The sequence below is a fragment of the Myotis lucifugus genome, unplaced genomic scaffold, assembly GCF_000147115.1.
Source record: "Myotis lucifugus unplaced genomic scaffold, Myoluc2.0 scaffold_137, whole genome shotgun sequence".
Lineage (NCBI taxonomy): Eukaryota > Metazoa > Chordata > Mammalia > Chiroptera > Vespertilionidae > Myotis > Myotis lucifugus.
Genome location: NW_005871185.1, coordinates 1,837,255 through 1,859,897, shown reverse-complemented (window position 1 = coordinate 1,859,897; position 22,643 = coordinate 1,837,255). Strand labels below are relative to the sequence as shown.

Here is a 22,643-nt window from a genome sequence, read left to right as displayed (position 1 = left end):
ATGTCTATGCCTATAATATATGGCTGTATATGCACAGAAATATTAGGAAAGCATGTAAAACACTTTGTGTTTATCTCTCAGGTGTACAACTCAGAAGAGACAGAATGGAGGAGACCTTTCTTTCTACTTTTCTGAGCTGCTATATTTTTTACAGTGCAAGCTTACTGCTTTATAATAAACACTAATTTGCGACACCTTGCTAATACCTCTTAAACTGAAGCTTCACTGAACACATTTAGCAAACAAGCATGATAAAGCCTCTAGTCTCTACGCCAATGCAGATGCCCAGTCCTGGGCCCTCAATCCCAGTCTCTGTGCTCTGTCTCCTTTACCTTTGGCAGGATACTTAGGTAAGAGGACTCGTTGGAAGCTTTCAGAAAGGCAGAGGGGGGCGGTGGAGGGGTCCTGGCGAGGTCCCTGAGCAGCTCCTCGTTCATGGCGCTCCTGGGGGAAAGGAAGCTGGCACTGCTCTGACTCAGGCTCCCGAAGACTGCCAAGTCCGCCTCGTGGCCAGCGCCTTTCTGGTGGCACCTGTATCGGACATCGGGGTTCGCCAGGGCTTCTTCAAACACAGAATCCTCATCCGAGATCTGCAGTTTCTCAAGCTCCTTATTGATTTTCTGCACATCTGCCACGGTGGTGCCAAGGGACAAGCGACTGTCAGGCTTCGTGTATTCAGCACAGAGGCTGAGGATGGTCTCCAGACGCTGTCTCTCCTAAAACACGAGGGGAGGAGAAGGTCAGTGAGTCTGTGAGAACGGAGACAACTCCAAATAGAAAGAATGAAGAGGCTGGGACCACTGGTGATTTTGTCCCACACACGAACCCACAGACACTTGGCTGGGGATGACTTCCATCTTCTCTGATGGACACATACAAGGATCCAGATGACACCAAGGTGAACAATGTCTGATATTCCTCCCAACCTATATTCTGGGCTGTCCCCTTTACCTGTACATACCAGTGCTGGTCCTAGCCCATAGAAGCAATCAGTAAGCCTTTTCTTGATTTAACAATTTTCCAAACACTTGAAAGGGTTTTTAAATCTCTGTTTTAAAAAATCTTCACTCTCCCCCTTACTCCTTGTACCTATCTACCTTCAACAATATCTAGCTCCTTCATCACTATAGATTTAGTATTTGTCCTTAAAATAAGTTCTCTAACTTCCTATAGAAATATCATTCTACTGTTAGACACACAAAAAGAAAAATGCAAATTTAAGAATTTTTTAATTTAATAGGCATATCTAGGTCATCACTTTATTTCTTGAAATGATTCAAAAATTTCAGCTCCTTTTATGTTTCATCACCATGTGAAGGTATTTTCCACCAATTTCTCACATGAGTAATTGAAATGATAAAAAGGTGGGAATGTTGTATGAAAATGAAGACTATTTGATGTCGTGTCCAGACAGAAAGACAACAATGTAGTTCTGATTCTGAGATCATTAAATCTTTGATTCATTTAACTGAAAAATAAGATGACAGTTCATTTGTTTTTTAAAAAGTAATATATAGGCCATTGATGTCTATAATGGTACCACTAACTGACACCCCCCTCATTCCCCATGCAAAACAAGTAGATAGATATGATTCTTGACTTTAAATAAATTTACTAAATATTCGTGAACAACAGGGTATAATTTACAAAATGCTTATCATAAGCCTAGACAGCACTGTTTGGATTGGGGAATCTCAACATCTTCACCTTAATTTTAGTGTCTAAGAGGAAAGAAAAAAAACAAAGTAACAAAAACCATCTGTTGTGATTAAATCTACCACACTGAAAAGAGAATTCAAAGCCTTCTAGAGAAAAGCATTTTCCAAACCGGTTGTCAGTTACAAAATAGAAAACTTTTAAATAGCACTGGGCTGCTATTTTCAATTTCTAATTGCAGCAAATCTATAAGGACAAAATCCCGAAGGCAGTTTGCTTTTTATTAGTCAAAGGAGTGTCAAGTAGAAAAGTCAAGTAGGTACAGAGCAACATAATTCCCTGGTTTCCATCAAATACATTCACTAAATGACAAAATAGAAGTCATTTGAGTTGTATCTGACTTTTATCTGGCTTCTAAACACGCCCCCAACCCCCCAAATGCAATAGCTTGATCAAAAGGACTATTAAACTGGTTGCTATAAGCCCCCACCTCCCTTTCACTGTCTGAACTTCTGGACTCCAGCTGCAGCTCCGTCCTCATGGCCTCTTCCCACTGCAGGCACTCAGAGCCACACACCCGCATCCCGGGAACGCTGCACCCTGTCCATCCAGGAGCCCGGTCCTTATTTATCTCCACAGCTGCCACCAGCTGCCAAGCCCTACCCACCTCAGCTCTATGGGGAGGGCTAGGAGGGGGGTGGACTCAGCATTCATTGCCTTATTTTAAACCTCTCCAACCATCCGGAATATGCAAAAAGAACCTGCAAGGGGATGTGTGAGGAAGGGGACAGGAATGAGATGTTACATTTTACTCTTCTCAATAGCATCTACCTTAGAGGCTAATCTTCAAAGAAAAGTGTTCTTTCTACCCTTTAGGTAAATTAAGTTGGAGCATCTATGATCTAGAGAGATTATAGAGTGTATATATGAGCCTGGACATTACAGTTGGGATTTTTTTGGAAATTGTCAATTTCCATTTATCAGGGCTCTCAGGACATGTGGCCTTCAAAAGCATAAAAGGTACTTCTGCCTGGCCTATAATACAGCAAAATTCCTCCCACATCTCCTTCCCAAAATAGTTTCTTTTGCTGCCAGTGTTCTTGCTTAATTCCCGAAGGAATAAATGATCCCAGCCCGAAGATGAATGCTATTTCAGAGAGTGAAACGCAGCATTCAACGGCTTGTACACAGGAAGTTTGGTCTACTGGTATGTGCTTCTCTATTCTTATCACCCCATTCACAAGCCAATCTGTCTAGGCTTGAATCACACACACACACACACACACACACACACACACACACACCACTGCTGCCCACGAGTCTATAACAAATTCAGGCCACACCGTGGCACATTGGCCCCATAAAAGTGGCACCAAAGAAAAATAAACTGATGATGAAAAGTGCGTCAGAATAAAGTCTGCAAGGCATTTCGGAAAGCACTACAAGAAGCCTTTTAAGGAAAACCCTGAACAGAATTTCCCCTCAGACAATAATTCTCCCTTGAGTCTGCTTCACTCTGGAGTTTTGTTCCTTCCCATTCATCACACCAATATTCTCCACTCTGCATGACCTAAAACCAGGGTGACTGCTCCAGACCAGGACACTCAGAATCCAATAGGGCACTATTAATAATTATGCTGGAACATCAAGTGCAAACTGGGATTGGCAAACTCCCTTAAGTTCGATTTCCTTTGGCATTTCACCTGGTGATATGCCGAGTTGGGAAGCTACCCTCTTGGAGATCTTTACGTCCTACCTCCTTTCCAAACCAGCAATTTACTGCACATTCTCCTGAAAGGCCACCAGTACAGAACCCAAATATCCACATGGCCCATGCTGCTAGGGTTGAGAAAGCAGGTCACTTCAAAACAAATGATTTCAAATACATTTTTATTTTTTCTCCCTCTCCATTTCCCCTTTCCTCCATCCCTGTGTATCACATGTATCAAATCAAAGAAAGCTTTTTTTTTAAATATATATTTTATTGATTTTTTTACAGAGAGGAAGGGAGAGGGATAGAGAGTCAGAAACATCGATGAGAGAGAAACATCGATTCAGCTGCCTCCTGCACACTCCCCACTGGGTATGCGCCCGCAACCAAGGTACATGCCCTTGACCGGAATCGAACCCGGGACCCCTCAGTCCGCAGGCTGACACTCTATCCACTGAGCCAAACTGGTCAGGGCCAAAGAAAGCTTTGAAGGAGACACAAGATCTTACAAAATATACCTGAAGAAAATGGTGTGCAATACTTTCCCTAGGGTTTAAAAAAAGTAAACAGCCCTGACCAGTTTGGCTCAGTGGATAGAGCGTTGGCCTGCGACTCAAGGTCCCGGGTTCGATTCCACACATGATCTTAAACGCCTGAATCCCCAACCTTACACTATGAGGAGTGTTACACAACGAGACCCAATGAATTTCTAATTTCAAAACAAACATCTATCCTCAACTTGACCCCCTCCCAGCCAACTATGTAAAAATCAAAAAGTATATTTTTAAAAAAAAAGTAAACAGAGTGTTCTTTCCTTTTCAGGGGAATGTGTCTGGCATTGCCCCACTGCAGTTCCCAGCCCTCAGTTCACAGTTCTCATCCATCTCCTCAAACCATCCAGTCTCCTTGGGATCAACTACAGCTAGTCTAGGCCATAGGACTCTAAATATAATGCAGAAATAAATTAAGCAGAAAACTAAGCATAGGTAAAAAAAAAAATTTAAATCCTTCCGTTATAATTAAATATATTGAGTCATTACATGAAACATAAGGTCAATCTGTAATGGTTGGATATAATTTAGTTGAAAGGAGATTTTTTTTCTTAAGAGGAATCTTTATAACTGATAAGTATGACTTTACTTCTCTCTACTGTTAACCCTAGAGATTCAGTATCTCCCTAATCTTCAATTCAACAGATATTTTAAGTTACTCAATGCCCAGTAATATGCTGGTGATACCAAGTTGAAAAAAGACAACATTTCTAGCCTAATAACTTCAACAGAAGGCACAAATGGGTAATCAATTAAAGAAAACAGTGATAACAGAGGTTTACAGAAAATTTATGAATTCACAGATAGAGAAGAAAATTACAGAAAAACAAATTTGAGTTGAGTTCTCAAGAATAAATGAGTCTGTGTGACCTACTGAACAGTAGGGTGGGCAGGACATTTCTGTAAAGGAACCATATCATCAAAGGCATAGAGCGGTGGAATATTCCAATATGCCAGCAATCAGCAACTACTGTGTAGCTAGGGAGATGGGACTCTTCATAGGAAGAGGGATGAAGTGCATACATAGAAATAGGCCAACTTTCTTCCTCTTTATATCAGGACTCAAGAGATCCCAATAGCCCTAAACAAACTTTTGAAATAAATTCATAGACCCTGGTCTGAAAGTGGATGGCAGAACGAGAAGAGCTGGGCTGACAGCATTATTTCCAGGACTCCACGAGCAAATTCTCATGTCTTCATTAGTGGGGGGACAATCAGGAGGAAAAACAGTAGCAATAAGTCTTTTATGTGAGTCTACTTGTTTTTAGAGATAAATGCTTTGGGATAGTAACTAAGGCTCCTAAGATCAGTTCTCTTTCTGAACACAGTTCTTCTCTTCCCTACCCCAAATTAGATGTGACTATCAAACTTGCCTGGGCCAATGAAATGTGAGAAGCAATGTGTGTCACCTCTGCCTGAACAGCCAGTGTATGATTCATTGCACACCTTGCTTGCCACGGCGGAGAGACAGAGGGTGCTGGCTCCAGCCGCCTGAACCCTGAGCGAGGAAATGTGGAGCGGAGGCTTCATGCACTCCGTGCTGGACACACGGTGTATCGTCACACAGCAAGGTGGGTGGGGTAATGCTCCCTGACTCCACAGGGAGAGGCGAGTGGAAGCTTCACATTTGAAACCTCCCGACTCTGCCTTAAGCGTTTTTTTTCTTTTGGCTGATCTTTATCTGTAGCTTTTCCCTGTAATAAACGATAACTGTGACTAGGACACCTTTCAGTGGGTTCTGTAAGTCTTTGCAGCAAATTATTAAACACGAAGGAGGTGTTGGGGAACTCCCTGAACTTGCAATTGGTGTCCAGTGTAGAGACAGTGCCCTTTCACTGGTTTGCACACTTACCCAAACATTGCCTTAGGATTGTTTTTTTAATCAGTTTAGAAAAAATGATCTGATTAAGAAATTGTATCTATAAGTAAGGAGTTTTTATTGTTTGGTTTTACAAATTATCCTCATGGAAGTCACTTTAATATCTAGCTAGAATATTTCGTTTTATAGTCTGTCTGGGAAGTCCACATTCAGACTTGCGGTCAGGAAAACGCTTTATTCTTTACCCTTAGTTTAAACAGATGTGCATGTGTGCCTCATCGGAAAGGCTGAGCTGGAAAGAGGCCCAACTGATGCATGAGAGAGTAATGGCTTTGTGTGACTGTATCTGTTCTGGAGGGGACTGCAAGTTATTTGGAGAATTACTAATAACATGATAGCTATTGATTGATTGGTAAACATGTGTTATGTGCAGATTAGTACGAGGATTTTGCATCATATACCCCTATTCTCCACCCATAGGAATGGATAACTGTATACTGAGGGAGGGTAAGACATATGCAAGCAACTAGGACAACATTTACCACTCAGTGGTTTTTCAGTACCTGCTTCTAAAATATACTCAGTGCACTCAAATATACAAACACACTGAGAGGAGATCAAGGCCATCCTGTCTGTGCTCCCTGAAGTTCCCTCCTGTCACTATCTCTATGTATCTGGTCCTCCTTCCTCCATTGCACACAGTGGCTAAGAGCATGAACTCTGGAGCCAGACTTCTTGGGTTTGCCTCTTGGTTCTGTTGTTCCTTGTGTGGCCCTGGGAAAGCCATTCAGCTTCTCCTGGACTTCATTCTTCATGTAAGAAACAGAGGATTACTGGGGTATCTATCTTATAGGATGGTCAAAAGTATTAAAATGCATAATGTAATATATGGCTGGCACTTAGAATGCTGCCTGGGACAAAGTAAACACACGCTGTTATCTAAGGGGGGTCCCCAGGCTGAGCCCTCTGCCTGCGCCATTGCACCATATGCCCTCTCACTGTCCTTGTGGGATATCCCAGTGATCCCCTCTCCGACACTCACTTCTTCTCTGTGACTGCATCCCCTCTGTCTGAAAAATAAAGAATAATTTTTATCATATTACTCAGTACATCTACTCTTCTACTTTCCTTCAGACCCCTCCACCTCTACAACTCCAATCACAAAGAAGTTGCTAGGGCTTAAACTTCATTCCCGCTCATTCCCAGCCCTTTGCAATCTAGAACAATGTATTCTGCCTATAAGAGAAGGGGCACCTCCCACTTCTCCAGGAGAATCAGGAGTGAAGTGACCAGAAATAGGAGAAGTGCTTTGAAATAAAGGCATCAGGACTTTTTATGAAGGAAGCCACTCTGTGTGATCTTATATTTTAATGATTGTGGGGTAAACTGACCTCTCTCCCCAACAGAACCACTGGACACTCAGGGCAGAATCTCTGTGTCTAAGATTGATTACATGGAAAGAACATGGATTTGGATTTGAAGTTCTGGCACTTATCAAGCCTCTAACACAGAAAGTTATGATCAAGTTCAACCTCTCTGTTACCTGGTCTGTAAAACGGAGATAAATGCCTACCCTAGAGTTCTTGGGAGAATTCAATGTAGAATGTTTTATATACTTTATACTAAATAGTCTAAAGTCTGTGCCTGTCACATACCAGGTGCTCAGTGTTTGTTAACCACAATTAGAGGTGGTTTCCATAAAAACTTGAAGTGAAATAGATCATTGTCTTGTGGGTCCTGGGGAACCATCTCTAATATTGGTTAACAAGCAAACCTTAAGACCAAACCCAATTTTGTTCAGGCAAAGGAAATGCAGGGAAAATGTTTCTCTGAAAAAATGCACAAATCTACAGGATTCCTCTGCCATTCTGGAAAGAGAAAAACAAATCCATCGCTGCCCCAATTCCTTCTGCATGGTGGGCAGGCACCTGCGCCTCGGCAATAGAACTCTGCCCAGTCACCACAGCAGCCCAGCGACGAAGGAAACTTTCCAGCCCTCACTGCCATTTGGTCCCTCAATCCCACCAATACAGGGCAGCATCAGGATGGGTAAAGTAAGTTAACAATTTTATGTACAGAAAACACAATAATTAAGACAAGAGTAAACTCTGTAAACCTACCTTTGGGCCACCCTGTATATTCCCTACATCACATTAAGTCCAGCAGAGTAGCTTCTAGACATAACTACCCTCCAAAAATCCATTCTCCTATCCAGTGCACACGCTTCAGCCCTGACATAAAACCTAGGTTTCTACTTCACACTGCCTGTGGCTCCACCTTAAACACCAGAGACCATCAGGTTCCCTGCCCTATGGGTGCAGCACTCAAATACCTGAGGACCTCATCATATCCTGCCTCTGCTCTACTCAGACAGATACTCGGCTCTTTCAGTCTCACTTCATAAATCAATTCCTCACGCTCCTGACCATTTTCTAAAAAATTATTACTCACCAGTGTCAACATCTTCCTTAAATCCTTACCTTCTACTATTTCTAGCTGTGTCTCTATTTTAGAAATACCCTGCGCTTTAATATATATATGAATATAAAATAAGTATATATTTAATTATAGCACGTTTACTATGTACATTTAATTATTATTAATGGTGGGAAGTAATCAACCAAAGGATATATATATATATAAATATATAAATATATATATATATACAGTTATACATTTTTATATGGACAGAACGTCACACACACATAACCCATGGACACAGATAATAGGGTGGTGAAGACCTGGGAGGGGAGGGGGGATTAGGGAGACAGGGGGCGGGGGGCGGACTAGAAGGGGTCAATGGGAGAAAATGAGGGACATATGTAACACTTTCAACAATAAAGATTTTAAAAAAATAGATGTAATACTTTAATATGTAATATGTCATATAATTAATAGGTTTTTTATATATACATACGTATGCTGATGTAACATTTACTTTTATTTTCATTCCATCAAACATGTCTTAAAATATTATCACTTGATTTAATTAATCCTGTTGCTTTTTAACTCAAGAATGTTTTTCTCAATTTGCTATTCCCACCAATTATTTGCTTTTGTTAGGCAGACAAGTTAATCTGTAACACAATGATCACCTAACTAGGATCTTCTGTACTTTAGTCCTTTTCCTGATGCTATTCACATCATTTTGCCATTTAAAATCTACTGGTATGGTAGTTACAGAATAATCATGGGGATGTAAAGTACAGCACAGGAAATATAGTCAATAATATTGTAATAACTATGTATGATGTCAGATGGGTACTAGATTTATCAGGGTAATCACTTTGTAAGTTATATAAATATCTAATCACTGGGTTGAATACTTGAAACTAATATAATATTGTATGTCAATGTAACTGAAAAATAAATTTTTAAAAATCAAGTGGTAGACTTGAGGTTTATGAAAAGTTTTACTGTTATAAAATACTTGGGTTTAGTGAATTATTCTTATTCCTTTTAATTCTACTTAGCATTTTTTTCAAAATTGTCCTTTCCCGAAGTCTAAAAAACAAACCCAGAACTGGGATATGGTTTTAGCAATTTTGAGTGAGAAACATCAATTCTTCCAAACCAAAATTCTTCAACCAAACATGTCCCAACAGAAAGGTTTGCTCCTTGTGGTCACTTAGACTTCAACAGAGCAAAATTCTTGCATGTTTGAACTTGGAAACACTAATCATTTCATTGACTTCTGCTTCTGGGAAGAAGTACTAAGTACAACGAGGAACCCTGGACATTTTATAGTATATAAGACAAACATAAGAAGACTATGAAACATGGAGAAAGGCAGCAGATAAACTAGGAACTAGGATCTGAGGAAAAACACAGAAATGAGTCCCCTGGGATTTCCTAGTCCACATACATCCCAGATTGTGAGCTAAAGAGAGGCAACAACATGCAACACCCTCGCTCAATCTGCAGGGAATTATGCAGAGTGAATAAAGCCGAAATCAAAAGGTTACATAGCATAAGCTTGTATTTATGTACTATTCTTGAAATGAAGAACAGATGAGCCAGGGATCAAGGAGGAGATGAGGGTAGGAGGAAAGTGGGAGTGGCTATAAAAGGGCAACAGGACAAACTCCTGTGGTGTTAGAACTGCTCTGTATCTTGACTGTATCAAGTTCAATATCCTGGTTGTGATATCGTACTATAGTTTGCAACATGTTACCACTGGATGAAACTGGGTAAAAATACACAGATCTACAAATTATTTCTTATAATTGCACTTGAATCTACAATTTCCTAAAAAGATTTTTAACTTTTTTTTTTTTGGGGGGGGGGGGACATGCTTTCTAATAGGTCTTAATCTGCACTTTGAGATGGCTGAATCAAAATTATTCTGTTGAAAAAGTGGTGAATATACTTGCATTTTAATACTTGTTTTAGACTAAAAATAAAGCTCAAACTTTAAAAATATCCTTCATAGCAAATATTCCCATGAACTTTTCTAGAATTGAGGAAGAAAATTTTTCATTGTCAGAATTAGCTAGCAGTCATAAACTTATTTGATGAGAAATTTTAAAAAGGTAGATAATAAATGGCTTTTAATTTAGAGATATTAAGTAATTTGAAAAACAAATATGGAGATCACTTTTCCTAGAAAATATCAATAGCACTCCCTCATCACCCCATTCCTATGTACCTGTTGATATACTATATTTTGAATTTCATCTAGTTTGTACATTTTTCTATAAAACTTGAGCTTTATTTCTCATTTAACAACAAGTCCTTGTGTATATTGGCTTATCAAGTTTTAAAAAGAATGAGACTTTTTCCATATTCATGGCGTATAGGGCCTCTTTTTCATCTAAATTACCTTTTATATTTCAGCATTTAACCTGAGAATGCTAACCTATGTTAAGTACTATTCACAATACAGGTCCCTCAGTTCTGAGCAGGGATTTCTAAATGTGTGGCACCATCAAGAGGCAATAGTTTGCACTGCCACTGTAATAAGAACCTAGGTAGGGTTTGCTTTCAAATACAGAAGAACTTACTTTTAATAGTAACTGTCACAGACTCCTGTACCACAGAATTACACCAAGATTTCAGCCCTCTGTTTCCCCAATGTGGAGTCACTAAATTGTTGCTAAACAATACTTTTTCCCTTTCTATCCCCCTCCCAGCCCTCCAAGTGAAAAAAAAAGTGTGGTAATTTTTTATTCTAGGTTAACTGGGGACAGTTGACAATCCTAATTTGCTCATGATTGTTTCAATACTTACTGAACATCTACATATATGCCAACAATTTTCTATTTAAAAAATAAAGTCTTTATTCTCTAGTGACTCAAGGTGATCTGACCAGAGATAACAGTCTTTTTTATATTACCCACAGTTATATATTTACTTGTATTTTATTAGAAATTAAAGAAGTTGGCTTAGAGAATGGATGACTTAGTTATGCAGTAAATAGCATCACCAATTTAATCATGTGATGTGCAATATATCCTCACTAATTTCACTTTTTTCCCATTTTTCTTAACATAAGAAAATTTTAGATTACGTGGTTCACATTTATGGCTCACATTATATTTCTGAGCTAGACTCTATAAACCATCCAAACAAGGCATAAAAGTGAAAGAAGGCAGGGAATCACAAAGAATTGTCTGGCTGTTTTAAACATCAGAGCTAAGTAAAGCAAGACTCCACAGAAACAAGGCAGGAGTTGCTAAATTTGGAGATTAAATCATGTGATGGATGTAATCATGGACATTCTGACTCAGAATACAGGAAGAGATTCATAGTACCTTAATATCCCTTTAAAAAGTTTGAGCCACCAAGTTTATTTGGTTAGAAAAACCAACCTCTTGCCCCATTTGCAGTTTAACTGGCTCACTTCCCACTAGTGCAAACATTTTTTAAAATTAAAACTACAGTCAGGATGTAGCAAGAGGAAGGGCCACATCCATCAGGAAGGAGATGCCTTTCAAGTCAGACTGGAGGACAAAAGAGTTTTCAATACCTAAGCTTGCCTTCACATTCCAAACACATTCTACTTAAGAAAAAAAAAAAGATGAATACTATGGCTAGGCAACGATAGTCATTCTCTTAACATTGTCCATCCTGCACCCAACCAAGAAATGCTGTCAAATTTGCAATACAGAAAGATCTGAATGCCCCAATATTTCTTTTTTTAAAAAAATATATTTTATTGATTTTTTACAGAGAGGAAGGGAGAGAGATAGAGAGTTAGAAACATCAATGAGAGAGAAACATCGATCAGCTGCCTCCTGCACATCTCCTACTGGGGATGTGCCCACAACCCAGGTACATGCCCTTGACCAGAATTGAACCTGGGACCTTTCAGTCCACAGGCTGACCCTCTATCCATTGAGCCAAACCGGTTTTCGGCCCCAATATTTCTTTTGGGGCCAGGAGCCACTGAAGTGGATGCAGCAAGAAGCAGGTAGAAAAGCAACACACAGCTACAGGTAGAGTAACTTTCACCTGTTTCCTCTCTGGTCTTTAAAATAGTACCTGTGTCTTATCACCTTAAGATTAAACAACATATACATTTATGTTATAAAATTCCCTAACTCCTTAAATATGCTCAATTACACTTTTACTTAATTTTAGAAACATTAGAAATCAATGGTCTACTCAATAGTACACAGCCTTGGTTTTTGTATGATCCTGGAGAGCACCAATTCTTCTAAAGACTGAGATAAAATTTTCAAAATAAAGAAAAAAAACCTCATTTTTACATTTTCATTTTTAATTGAAAACGGGAAGGGAATTTCTCCATTCCTGGAAATAAAATGTATGCATTTGTGCTAATTTAGTTGCATCTTTTGTATAGAGCTTCACTATTACCTGGAACTTAGTGTACAAACTTAAGGTTGAAATGTCTGGGAACTAAGGGTACAGCCTGCAGCACAGAATAAGGCAGTGGTTCTCAACCTTCTGGCCCTTTAAATACAGTTCCTCATGTTGTGACCCAACCATAAAATTATTTTTGTTGCTACTTCATAACTGTAATGTTGCTACTGTTATGAATCGTAATGTAAATATCTGATATGCAGGATGGTCTTAGGCGACTCCTGTGAAAGGGTCGTTCGACCGCCAAAGGGGTCGCGACCCACAGGTTGAGAACCGCTGGAATAAGGAAAGTCACAATACGTGTCATGAATGAGTCAGAAACATTCATTTACTCTTCTCAAAAGCATGTATGCAATGCTTCCCATTACCCTCGTCTAGGGGTTGGGTGTACAGCAATGAGTAAGACAGACATAGCCCCTCCCTCTGGCAACTTAAAATTTTTAGTCATAGACTGCTTTCAGAGGAGCTATGCAAAACACCTTCCAAACTATGGAGAATTGTCTCAGACATTTCACCTGTTCAAATAATAACTACCATGGAGATATTAACATGCACTTGAAAGAAAGCCAACCTTTATCTTCAATATGGCAGAGCATGTAAAAAGTTAGAAAACCGTATTCCATGATGCCTGATGAGAGCCAGCATCAGATTACAACATGTTTGAGAAATGAATACCAAGTCTGGTCTTACATAGTTCTAAACAGCGACAATGCTGTTGATCAGGGCACCGCAGAGGGCTGCCGTCAACCAGACAGAAGACATTGGATTGCTCTACAAAGCAATTTGTGGGAGTACATCGGTTCTCCACAATAGCACACAGATGCTTTGGTAATGGAACCAAGTGAATCCTCTTAGCCGCAGCAGGGTTTTCCTTCAGATTATTTTCCTTTTTAAAATTACTTAACTGCCCCAGACCATAAGAAGTACAAGATAGCCATTACTATCTCTGAATTACTGGGAGGGTATCAAATGAGATGAATAAAGGAATATCCTGTCCACTTTATGATTTCTCTAGCCTCTGGAACATCCATTTGTCAAAGGATCAGCATCCCAGCCCACTAGAGATCCTTAGGCATTACTTCTAATTAGAAAATAATGCAGAAGTTGGAAGTTTAAATGACCACTGACCAGCCTTAAAGGACACCATGAGGTGTGAGAACTGAAATGCACACACTTCATGCACATTGGACCCAATCAAGACCTCACTTATTCTAGTAACGTGCTTCATTTGGAATATTTTTAAATGAGGCTTGATATCTTATTTCTAAAATCTTAAAAAAGAGAAAAAGCTGGCATAATAAAAGCAAGGTTTGGCAGCTGAGAGCAAGAAAGAAGAAAAATTATAAAAAGGTAAACATCTCAAATAGCACAGCAGTTGGAAGCTGCTTACTATAGACTCCAAGAAATTTATTATGCCTCATTAATAGGTCCTCAGAGGTTCATAATTAGGGTTCAATCTTTAAGACTCAATGTAATTACCTTGAATTTTCAAATAAAGAATTAAAAGTAAAGAAAAAAACACACAGATGAAACACTGCTATAATCAAAGCTAAGCCAAAAAATGCTGAAATTAGATTCATGAACTGGCTCTTTGGTTTCCTCATTAATGAGTTCAATAAATCTTTGGCATCTATTCATTCTGATCTGTGTAAGAGTTGTGTTTATTTTTTGAAAATTATGCTTTGACAATCTGGAAGTCCCAGTGAAAAGTCCAAGTGGACTGCATCGCTCAGGAAGTATATACCTTATGGGCTGGAAGCCCAGGCACAGCTTGCCTTGGCTCCTGGAGCAAATCCCAAATGGCAATAGATCTTGACCTTCACTGCCTGGATATTCTCTGAAGGTTTTGTTTTCCTACCCTGTGCTTTTGTTTTTGTTTCTGATTCTCAGCCAAGTTTGATTGGGGTTTTGGTTTGCAAACAACCTGTAGTTATTATCCCCATTGGTGGCAGCAATGACTGGGAATCTGGTTTTGTGGTTTGACCACTTGGTGATCTGTGTGGTAGAACTGGAATCTAGTCTTGCTCAGGTGAAAGATGACTGGACATTTGTTTATTGTTGGTTTTAACTTGTTTGCTGCTTTTCTATTTGTGAGTTCAAATCAGGACAATATTTTGTGCCCAGTGGAAAAGCCATTAGTCTTGCTCCAGTGTTTACTTTTGATCTGTAGCAGAGGCCATTGAACTTACGCTCTAAGTTCTTTATTTGTCTGTGCTCTGTACCTGAGGTGGGGGGTGTGGGAGGGGGGAATCACTTGTGTGGATGAAATATTTTCCTACCTCCTGAGGACAATAATAAATTAAAATATAAGGACCTTTGCTTCTGATTAGTTTATAGAGAGTAATAGCATTTAAATAAATCTCACATTTCCCAAATTCTAGAAAATAAAATTTTAAGAATTTTGATGTGTTTCTTTTTGAGAAAAAGACCTTTCTCATCAAAACTGCTGACTTCATAAAGTATTTTTTCCCCCTTAGGAAATAAGTTTCCATGATGAAAGTGAATGCTTATATAAGTCAGACTGACTTGATAATCTTATTTTAAAAACAGCTCTATGCCTTTTCCTTTTTAAATCAGTATATAGTATAATTCAAGTATAATTTCATTTTTAAATAGTTTGGATTTGGTTTATCATAAAGAGATTAGTTTATCTGAACTTCTTAAATGTCATACATTAGTTTACTTCAAAGATAAGCTAAGTTACTTTCATATGATGCTTAAGATTATGAAAAATATAAAATTTGTGCTCAACTAAACAAAATTATATGGGTAACCAACCCTTTAAAATCAATAATAAGTATGTTCTGTGATGTGTCAGCTTAAACTGAATTTCCAATATCTTTAAGTACCTTTGTCTTAGAGTGTCTGGTTGTTCCAGAATTAAAGAAAACCGCGAAGAAAATAAGTTGATGAAAATTTTAAAATTGTAGGTCTGCAGAAATGGAGCTTTATTTGACTTGGTTTGTAACACCTGCAAAGAGTTAAGTCTATAAAGACATAATAAGATGTTAAAATTCTGGCAGAGCTTACGAAGGTTTATTTATGAAGTACTTATTTTTGTTAAATGTAATGCATGGCAAGTACCCTATTAATGTAAAACTACAATGCAGTTATCTTTACAGAAATGGAACATTGGTCTTGGAGAAATCAGCCTATGCTTACGAAAGGCAGGAAAAATTTATTTTTTTGTGTAATCTGCCCGGAAAGCAGTTTCGGTATCTCACAAGAGGAACTTTGTGTACCTATGCTAACTGGGATATATCCTTGCATTTTTAAAATGACAAAAATCGCCCTAACTGGTTTGGCTCAGTGGATAGAGCGTCGGCCTGCGGACTGAAAGGTCCCAGGTTCAATTCCAGTCAAGGGCATGTACCTTTGTTGCGGGCACATCCCCAGTAGGAAGTGTGTAGGAGGCAGCTGATCGATGTTTCTCTCTCATTGATGTTTCTAACTCTCTATCCCTCTCCCTTCCTCTCTGTAAAAAAATAAATAAAATATATTTAAAAAATTAGAAAATAAAATGACAAAAATCTTCCTCATTTCTAAATGATTTAAGACTTCTTGTTTATTATAAAATAACCTATTGTCACTTAATTATTATGGAACCAAACTGCGAACACTTGTTGTTCAAAGACATGGACAATCCTATATTATTCAAGTGATAAAATTTCTGGTGAATATTTGATTTTGCCTTACCAAGATCAGACCCTAAATTTAGAGAAAAAAAAAATTCCACGATATCTTTTATACCTGAACAATCTTTAGATTTTCCCAGAGGACCCCTGGGGAATCATAAGATTTTTTCCTTAATCCTACCAAAAAAAAAAAAAAAAGCTAGAAACAATTAGGTTTGTTTTGTAGGCCCCTTATTTATAAATAGGTCAAAACTATCAAGAATCGCATAGGAAAACTTGTCAAATCAAATGAGAAGTTTGCCTTTCCCAGGCTAATTTTGTACAGGTAAAATATCTATAATAATAATAAAAGCGTAATGTGCTAATTAGACCGGACATCCTTCCGAATGACCTTCCAGTTGAAGCTGGGGCTGCGAGAGAAGCCCGGGTCCCGGGTTCCTGCCAGTGGCTGGAGGGAAGCCCAGGTCCCGGGTGCTGGAGGGAAGCTGGTGCCAGCAGCCAGGGGAAGGAAGGCCTGCTCTTGCACGAATTTCGTGCATTGGGCCTCTAGTTATAATACAAATAAAGATCAGAGATGCATACTTATAGAAAGGCTCTGGATATACCATATATCAATGTCCTCATTATCTGTGATACATTCTTACCTTCAGGGGAAACACTGATTAAATAAGACCAATGCCTTATGCCCCAATAGATTTTAGCTCTCCTTTTTGCTGACACTGTTTATTACATTAACCATAGATTAACCATGGCCATTTACTCTTAACCTCATCATTAGTCTCTGCTTTTCTCTCATGTTTACCTAAAGACTCTGCTTAAGTTATAGGCTAGAATGTGCCTTAACAAAAAAAGACAGTCTCAGAGCCTCATTGGAAGAAGTTTGCCAGGTACTCTTCACTCTTGAGAGTTTAAAGAATAGACTTATGGGTAGAAGCTTCTCAGCTGACATTACGTAGACAAGTTACAAGACAGGCTAGGCAGCTGCTTCAGATTTTCAGGACTTATTTTAGTCCAGAAATAGATGACTTCATGTTAGCAATGACCCAAGATGCACAGGAATAAGAATAAATTACATAGAAATGATGGAACTGATACAGGAAATCTAATTTCTAAATGTAAATATGTGTTTTGGAAAATTACTGGTATTATTTTCAATGTTCTATTTTCTGATGGGAAGACCCTTTAGCATTCATCTTGTCCTATCTCTAACCTTCAATTTAGCTGACTATGATTTTGTAAACTAAATAAAACATTCTCTTAATGGTAGCTTGTTCTGCTTGGTCCCTCAGAAATCAGGAACCAATATTTTTTCTAAGACTCTTTACTTTTTAATGGCAGTAATATTACTTGCAGAGGCTCAATAGAATCTGTCCTCGGTTTTACTAGGATGTAATCAGACAAATATTCTATGCAACAGAATCCAAACCTAGACTGTCATATTTAAAAATAAGCATCATTTCATCAGCTATGACAAGCCCATTATTAAAGGAAAAGAGTTGTAACTTTATATTTGGAGCCACAAAGCTCTTCCAAGAAGTTGAACTGGGACCTACTGGTGGCTTACAAGGCATCAAGTTTACAGGCAGTACGGAAGGTCACTTGGGATTGCCAGGAGCCTCAGCAGATGTGGGGACACTAGAGGAAAGAGAAACTCACCAACACTTATAAGTGCTAAAGATGAAAGCCAGTGGAAATGAATTTTGAGTTTGCTTTCCTATCCTATCCTTGGAACAGAAGAGTAAATAGCATTTGAGGAAGATCTTTGGAGCAATGGAAAGCGCTGAAGTGCTCTCCTAGATTTCTTAATAAATATAGATGTTAACTCTCCTACTCCATTAATAACAGTTGTTCAACACGGTAGAGTAGTAGGTTTGCTATCCATATACAATACGGCTTTCATATGTTAATTAGAACTTCTAACTTATGCCAATGAATCAAGCCCAAATACAATGCCTTTTTCTGACCATGAAAAACCTCTGGAGATTAGATGACAAAGGAAACTGTCATATTGGAGCATCATCCAACAGACACACCCGAGGAATATCTAACTCCTGAGGATACACACATTTGTATTTTTACTATTACATATTAGGATATTTCAAAACATTGCAACAGTAGACATTAAATGATCAAATCTATGAGTAATGCAAATTATTCTTTTGCTAAAATGTTAAACAAATTTTGTCCTGTATAGATGCCAATGATTTCTGCCCATTATAATCAACACAAAGGTTACATTTGTATTGCTTATAGGGCATTAACATGTTTGGTATATAACTCAGAAATCTTATTCCAGCATACTTCCTTTCAGTAACTAACACACTTTTGATACTCCTATACTTTTGTAAACCAGCTTTACCATCCTGCTGCTTCCCTCATTAAAGAAATACAGAATTCATCATTAATGGATTAACCTAATCTGTGACAGCGATTCATCCCATAAACAAAAACAAACCAAGCAAAAAAAAAGTATGCTTAAAAGAAAAAAGAATTTAAAAATGCAGTAATTTGTCCTCATTCATTATGGACTTCTCAAGGAATGTTCATTCCTTTCTCATTATTTTTAATATTTTCCCAAATAAGCATAAATCCATTTTAAATAGAAAAGGACAAGCCAAAAACATTTGATTATATGTAGTCGGGAGTCACTATATATACTAAGAGACATGGCTGAAGGGAGTGTGAGGTATGTGTGTGGGTGAACAGTGCAGAAAAAAGGTTGAGCACCATTTTGGCAACTTTCTATTTTCCAGACAACTTACTATACAGAATCCTGCCTAAACCCTGATGCGTTCTAGTTTCACTGATTATTTCTATGATACCATGTATACACAAATTTGACGATATACATAAGATAAATGCATGTTTCCTGACAGTCGTAAAGAAAACTTTTGTAAGACATAAGAAACTCAGTAAAATTCACAGCTACCTTTGTTAGGTGTCTCAGGAATTTATACCTGCGAGAACTCTGCAGAGCAACTTAACATAATATTAGGAACATATGGGCCTTCTAAATACCTACAGGTAACTAATAACAGTGACCCAGGAAGAGGAGAAGTAGAGATAGTGGGAGAAATTCTAGGAAGGCACAGCAGTGGCTGGTGCACATGGAAATTCTACGTGCCCACATAAAACCTTGGAGTTTTTCTCCAAGAAGCCGTTCAATGAAACAGTGAGATCAAGTTAGGTGATTACCAATCGCTCCATCTCCTGCTCCCTGAGTCTCTCCTCCCTTTGCCGCCGGTGGTAATCCATCAGGTCGTCTCGTCCTGAAATGGAACTGATGCTGCTTTTCCGTTCCCGAAGGACAGGCTGGGGCGTTCCTGAGGCCTGTCTGAGGCTCTCCAAATCTGCATCATCCAACTCGACAGACCCACAAGAGAAGTTCCTCCTGGCCGCGAACACCCTGTCTGGCTCTCCAGGAGGAAACGAGTGATTGGAGCTGGTCCCCGAGAAGGAAGCCTTATCGAGGTCATCAGAGGTACAGGAGGAGGTGGAGGCCAGGAGCATCTTCCGCGCCAGGCGAGGGCTGCCAGGGACACTGAGGGTGGAGCTTACGTAAGGACTGCCCTCGGACACGGAGGTTTTATAGGGTAAAGCGCCTGAGCTCAAAGAAGAAAAATTCAGGTAATTGTCGTTGTCTATGATGCTATGAGGTAGGTCCTTGTCCCCCGGCTTGGCTCGTTTGGAATTGCCCAGAGAGTTTCTCGGAGGCAACGTGAGAGGCGTCAGCTGGTTCTCTGTGGCCCTGTGCAACCTGGGCAGCGATCGGCTGTAGGCTCCCATGTGACTCAGGCTGCTGCCCGAATACTTCCTAGTTCTTACCCCGATGTTCTCAGATGCCGGCTCCTTGTGTCTGGTCAACTTGGGCTGCAGTGTCAGGCTGTCCTGGATGCTCATTTTTCTGGCTTGCTTTGGGCTTGAGGGCATGCTCGCCGCCCCTGATCTGCTGATGGGAGAGGGGCTGGTGTCGCTCAGGGAGCTCCCATTCCACATGGCCAGGAGGGAGCCAGACGCCTTGCGGCTTTCCAGCCCTCCGAGAAAGTAGACATTGTCATGGGATTTGTTTCTGGAGCTATGTTTGGAATAGGGAGGCTTCTCCGAAAGCCTCAAGGACCTTTCACTGTCCCGGCCAGTATAATGATCAAAGTCCGTTCTTCCGCGTGGATATCCACCGACGGAGGGTGAAGTGCTGCGCAAAGGAGTGGGAGGAGGTTTCATGGAAATATTCTTGTCAGTTCCATCACAAGAGAATGGCTTGCTTCCCTGGATTTTGGCCAAGGAGGGGCTACTTCTGACACTGGTTCCCAAAGGGGAAGGGCTTCTCTTCGCAGGCACAGGTTGTGAGAGGGTCAGGTAGGAGCCAGAATAGTCTCCGTTGGCTTTAAATCTCAGGCTGGAAGAATACTTCTTCGGGCTCAGGCTCTCCATCATGTTTTGGGGATCGTTCTCAAGGGAATTCGCCGCAAAGCGTGCCTCTAAACTACCATTCTGTAAATCCAGCTGCTGTTGCACATGGCTATGCTCTGCCATAATGTTGCTGGAATCTGTAAAGGAAAAAAGAAGAGAAAGTTTTACTTAAAGAAGGTTTAAAAAGACCAAGTTCTTATCAGCCCACATCTGAACAAATAGCCTTGCGGCCTGACCTCATGTAATTAACAAACACAATCTCTGTTTTAGTAATAAACCTAACAAACGTGTACTGCAAAATGAAGGAGAATAAGGACCACTGATCTGGGATGTTGATTGTTCAAAAGAAAAAAAAAGAAACTCAAAAGGATATCAGTGATATTTGAGAGGAACAAATCCCTAAATGCAGGTGAAGGATTAGGCTGGTACATAAAAAATAGCCCATCTCCCTTCAGGGTTCCGGTCCCGCGCAGACCACCTGCTTCCTGAGCACCTAGCAAACACCCAAAGGGAGGATGCAAGGGGCCCTCCTTTACATGTCTCTGCTAGAATCATTAACTGCTCAGAAATAAGGTCCTGAGAAAACAAAATTCACATTTTGGCTGAGAAAGAACATTTTATATTAGACGCTGACAAAAAAACCCATCAAGGTAAGAAGATGGTTCTTTAAGAGGGGTTTCAACAAACCTCAACAAAGAGACTTAATACAGCTCCTGTACCCACCAGGAAAAGGCAAGTAATAGAAGAAACAGAGTGTTTCCCAAATTACCATAGTATTCAGGAAAAGGGTGGACAGAATTCTTAAAAACCTGAAACTGACTTTTCTTTCAAGCTCCAGGTACCCCAAATGCACCATGCTCATCCTTCATCTCAAACTCCCTCCTCTCTCAGAAACACCTTTCTCCCTCTTTTGCACCTTTTTGAACCCACCCATTCCTCAAGACTCAGATTAGGATTCTATCTTCCATGCTTACAATTTTTTTTAAATGTATGCAACCATATGGACATATTTGGATGCTAGCTTGAACAATATTAACTTAAGAAACTAAAGTTTCAGTCTATAAAACTATATCTTAATTAAAAATTATCACTGCAGCCCTAGCCTGTTTGGCTCAGTGGAGAGAACGTGGGTCTGCAGACTGGAGGGTCCTGAGTTCGATTCTGGTCAAGGGCAGAGATACCTTGGTTGCAGGTTCTATCCCTGGCCCTGGTTGGGGTGCATGCAGGAGGCAACCAATCGATGTATCTCTCTCACATCGATGTTTCTCTTTCTCTGTCTCTCCCCCTCCCTTCTACTTTCTCTAAAAAACAATGGAAAAATATCCTCAGGTGAGGATTAACAAAAAAAATTAAAATCAATAAAGGTTAAATCCTTGATAAATGCTGTTTTTAAAATAAATAAATAAATAAGTACATAAATAAAAATTTTAAAAAATAAAAATTATCACTGCATGTGAGAAGGTTTATACATCTAATTGATAAAAAAAAATTATCTGTAGATCATCATCAAAGTGGACACACAGACATTCTCACTGAACTCATGCACTGCTAAGATGGTTCTCCAACTAACTCCTCAGGCATCTCAACCCTAGTTATTATATCTCTGGTCTCTATTTAAACAGTGTTGCTTATGGTTAGTAATCAGTTTCATAATGTGCTTGTTTCTGTCACTAGGCCACAAGATTAAGGAAGAGGGATAAGTCTCGTACTTCTATCTTATCTCCACCCTCTCCTGACTCCCACTGTTCCATGGGTGAGACACTCAATGAACATGTTTTTAATTTCGTCACAGCCTTCCCCACTCCCTCCCAGCCACAGACTGAAGGAACTTCGTCTTGCCTGCTCAGCATCACAGACTTCCTAGGCAAGTTCAGGCAGCCTAATAAGGAATTGCTTTTATCCACAGAGCGGGGCCAACAAACAGTCTGGCTTGCTTAAATCCTAGTGATGGGCTTAGCATCCATCTGCCCATAAAGCTGTAGCTTCCCCCAACAAGCTCTGCCTTGGATTCCTTATCTTCCAACCAAAAGCCCTGC

At 39.6% G+C, this 22,643-nt stretch overlaps 1 protein-coding gene across 12 annotated transcripts in view; it reads right to left on the bottom strand.

Annotated features, from left to right (window-relative positions):
• The window catches only part of PHLDB2 (pleckstrin homology like domain family B member 2), a 99,375-nt gene that overhangs the window by 60,638 nt on the left and 16,094 nt on the right, over positions 1-22,643 (bottom strand). For all 12 annotated transcript variants that reach the window (XM_023758665.1, XM_023758664.1, XM_023758666.1 and 9 more), the window contains exons 2-3: positions 19,393-20,744; positions 333-716 (exon numbers count right to left, since the gene is read on the bottom strand). In XM_023758665.1, the coding sequence (XP_023614433.1) occupies positions 333-716; positions 19,393-20,730 (1,722 nt within the window). In that variant the 5' untranslated portion in view covers positions 20,731-20,744. The remainder of the gene's footprint in view (positions 1-332; positions 717-19,392; positions 20,745-22,643) is intronic.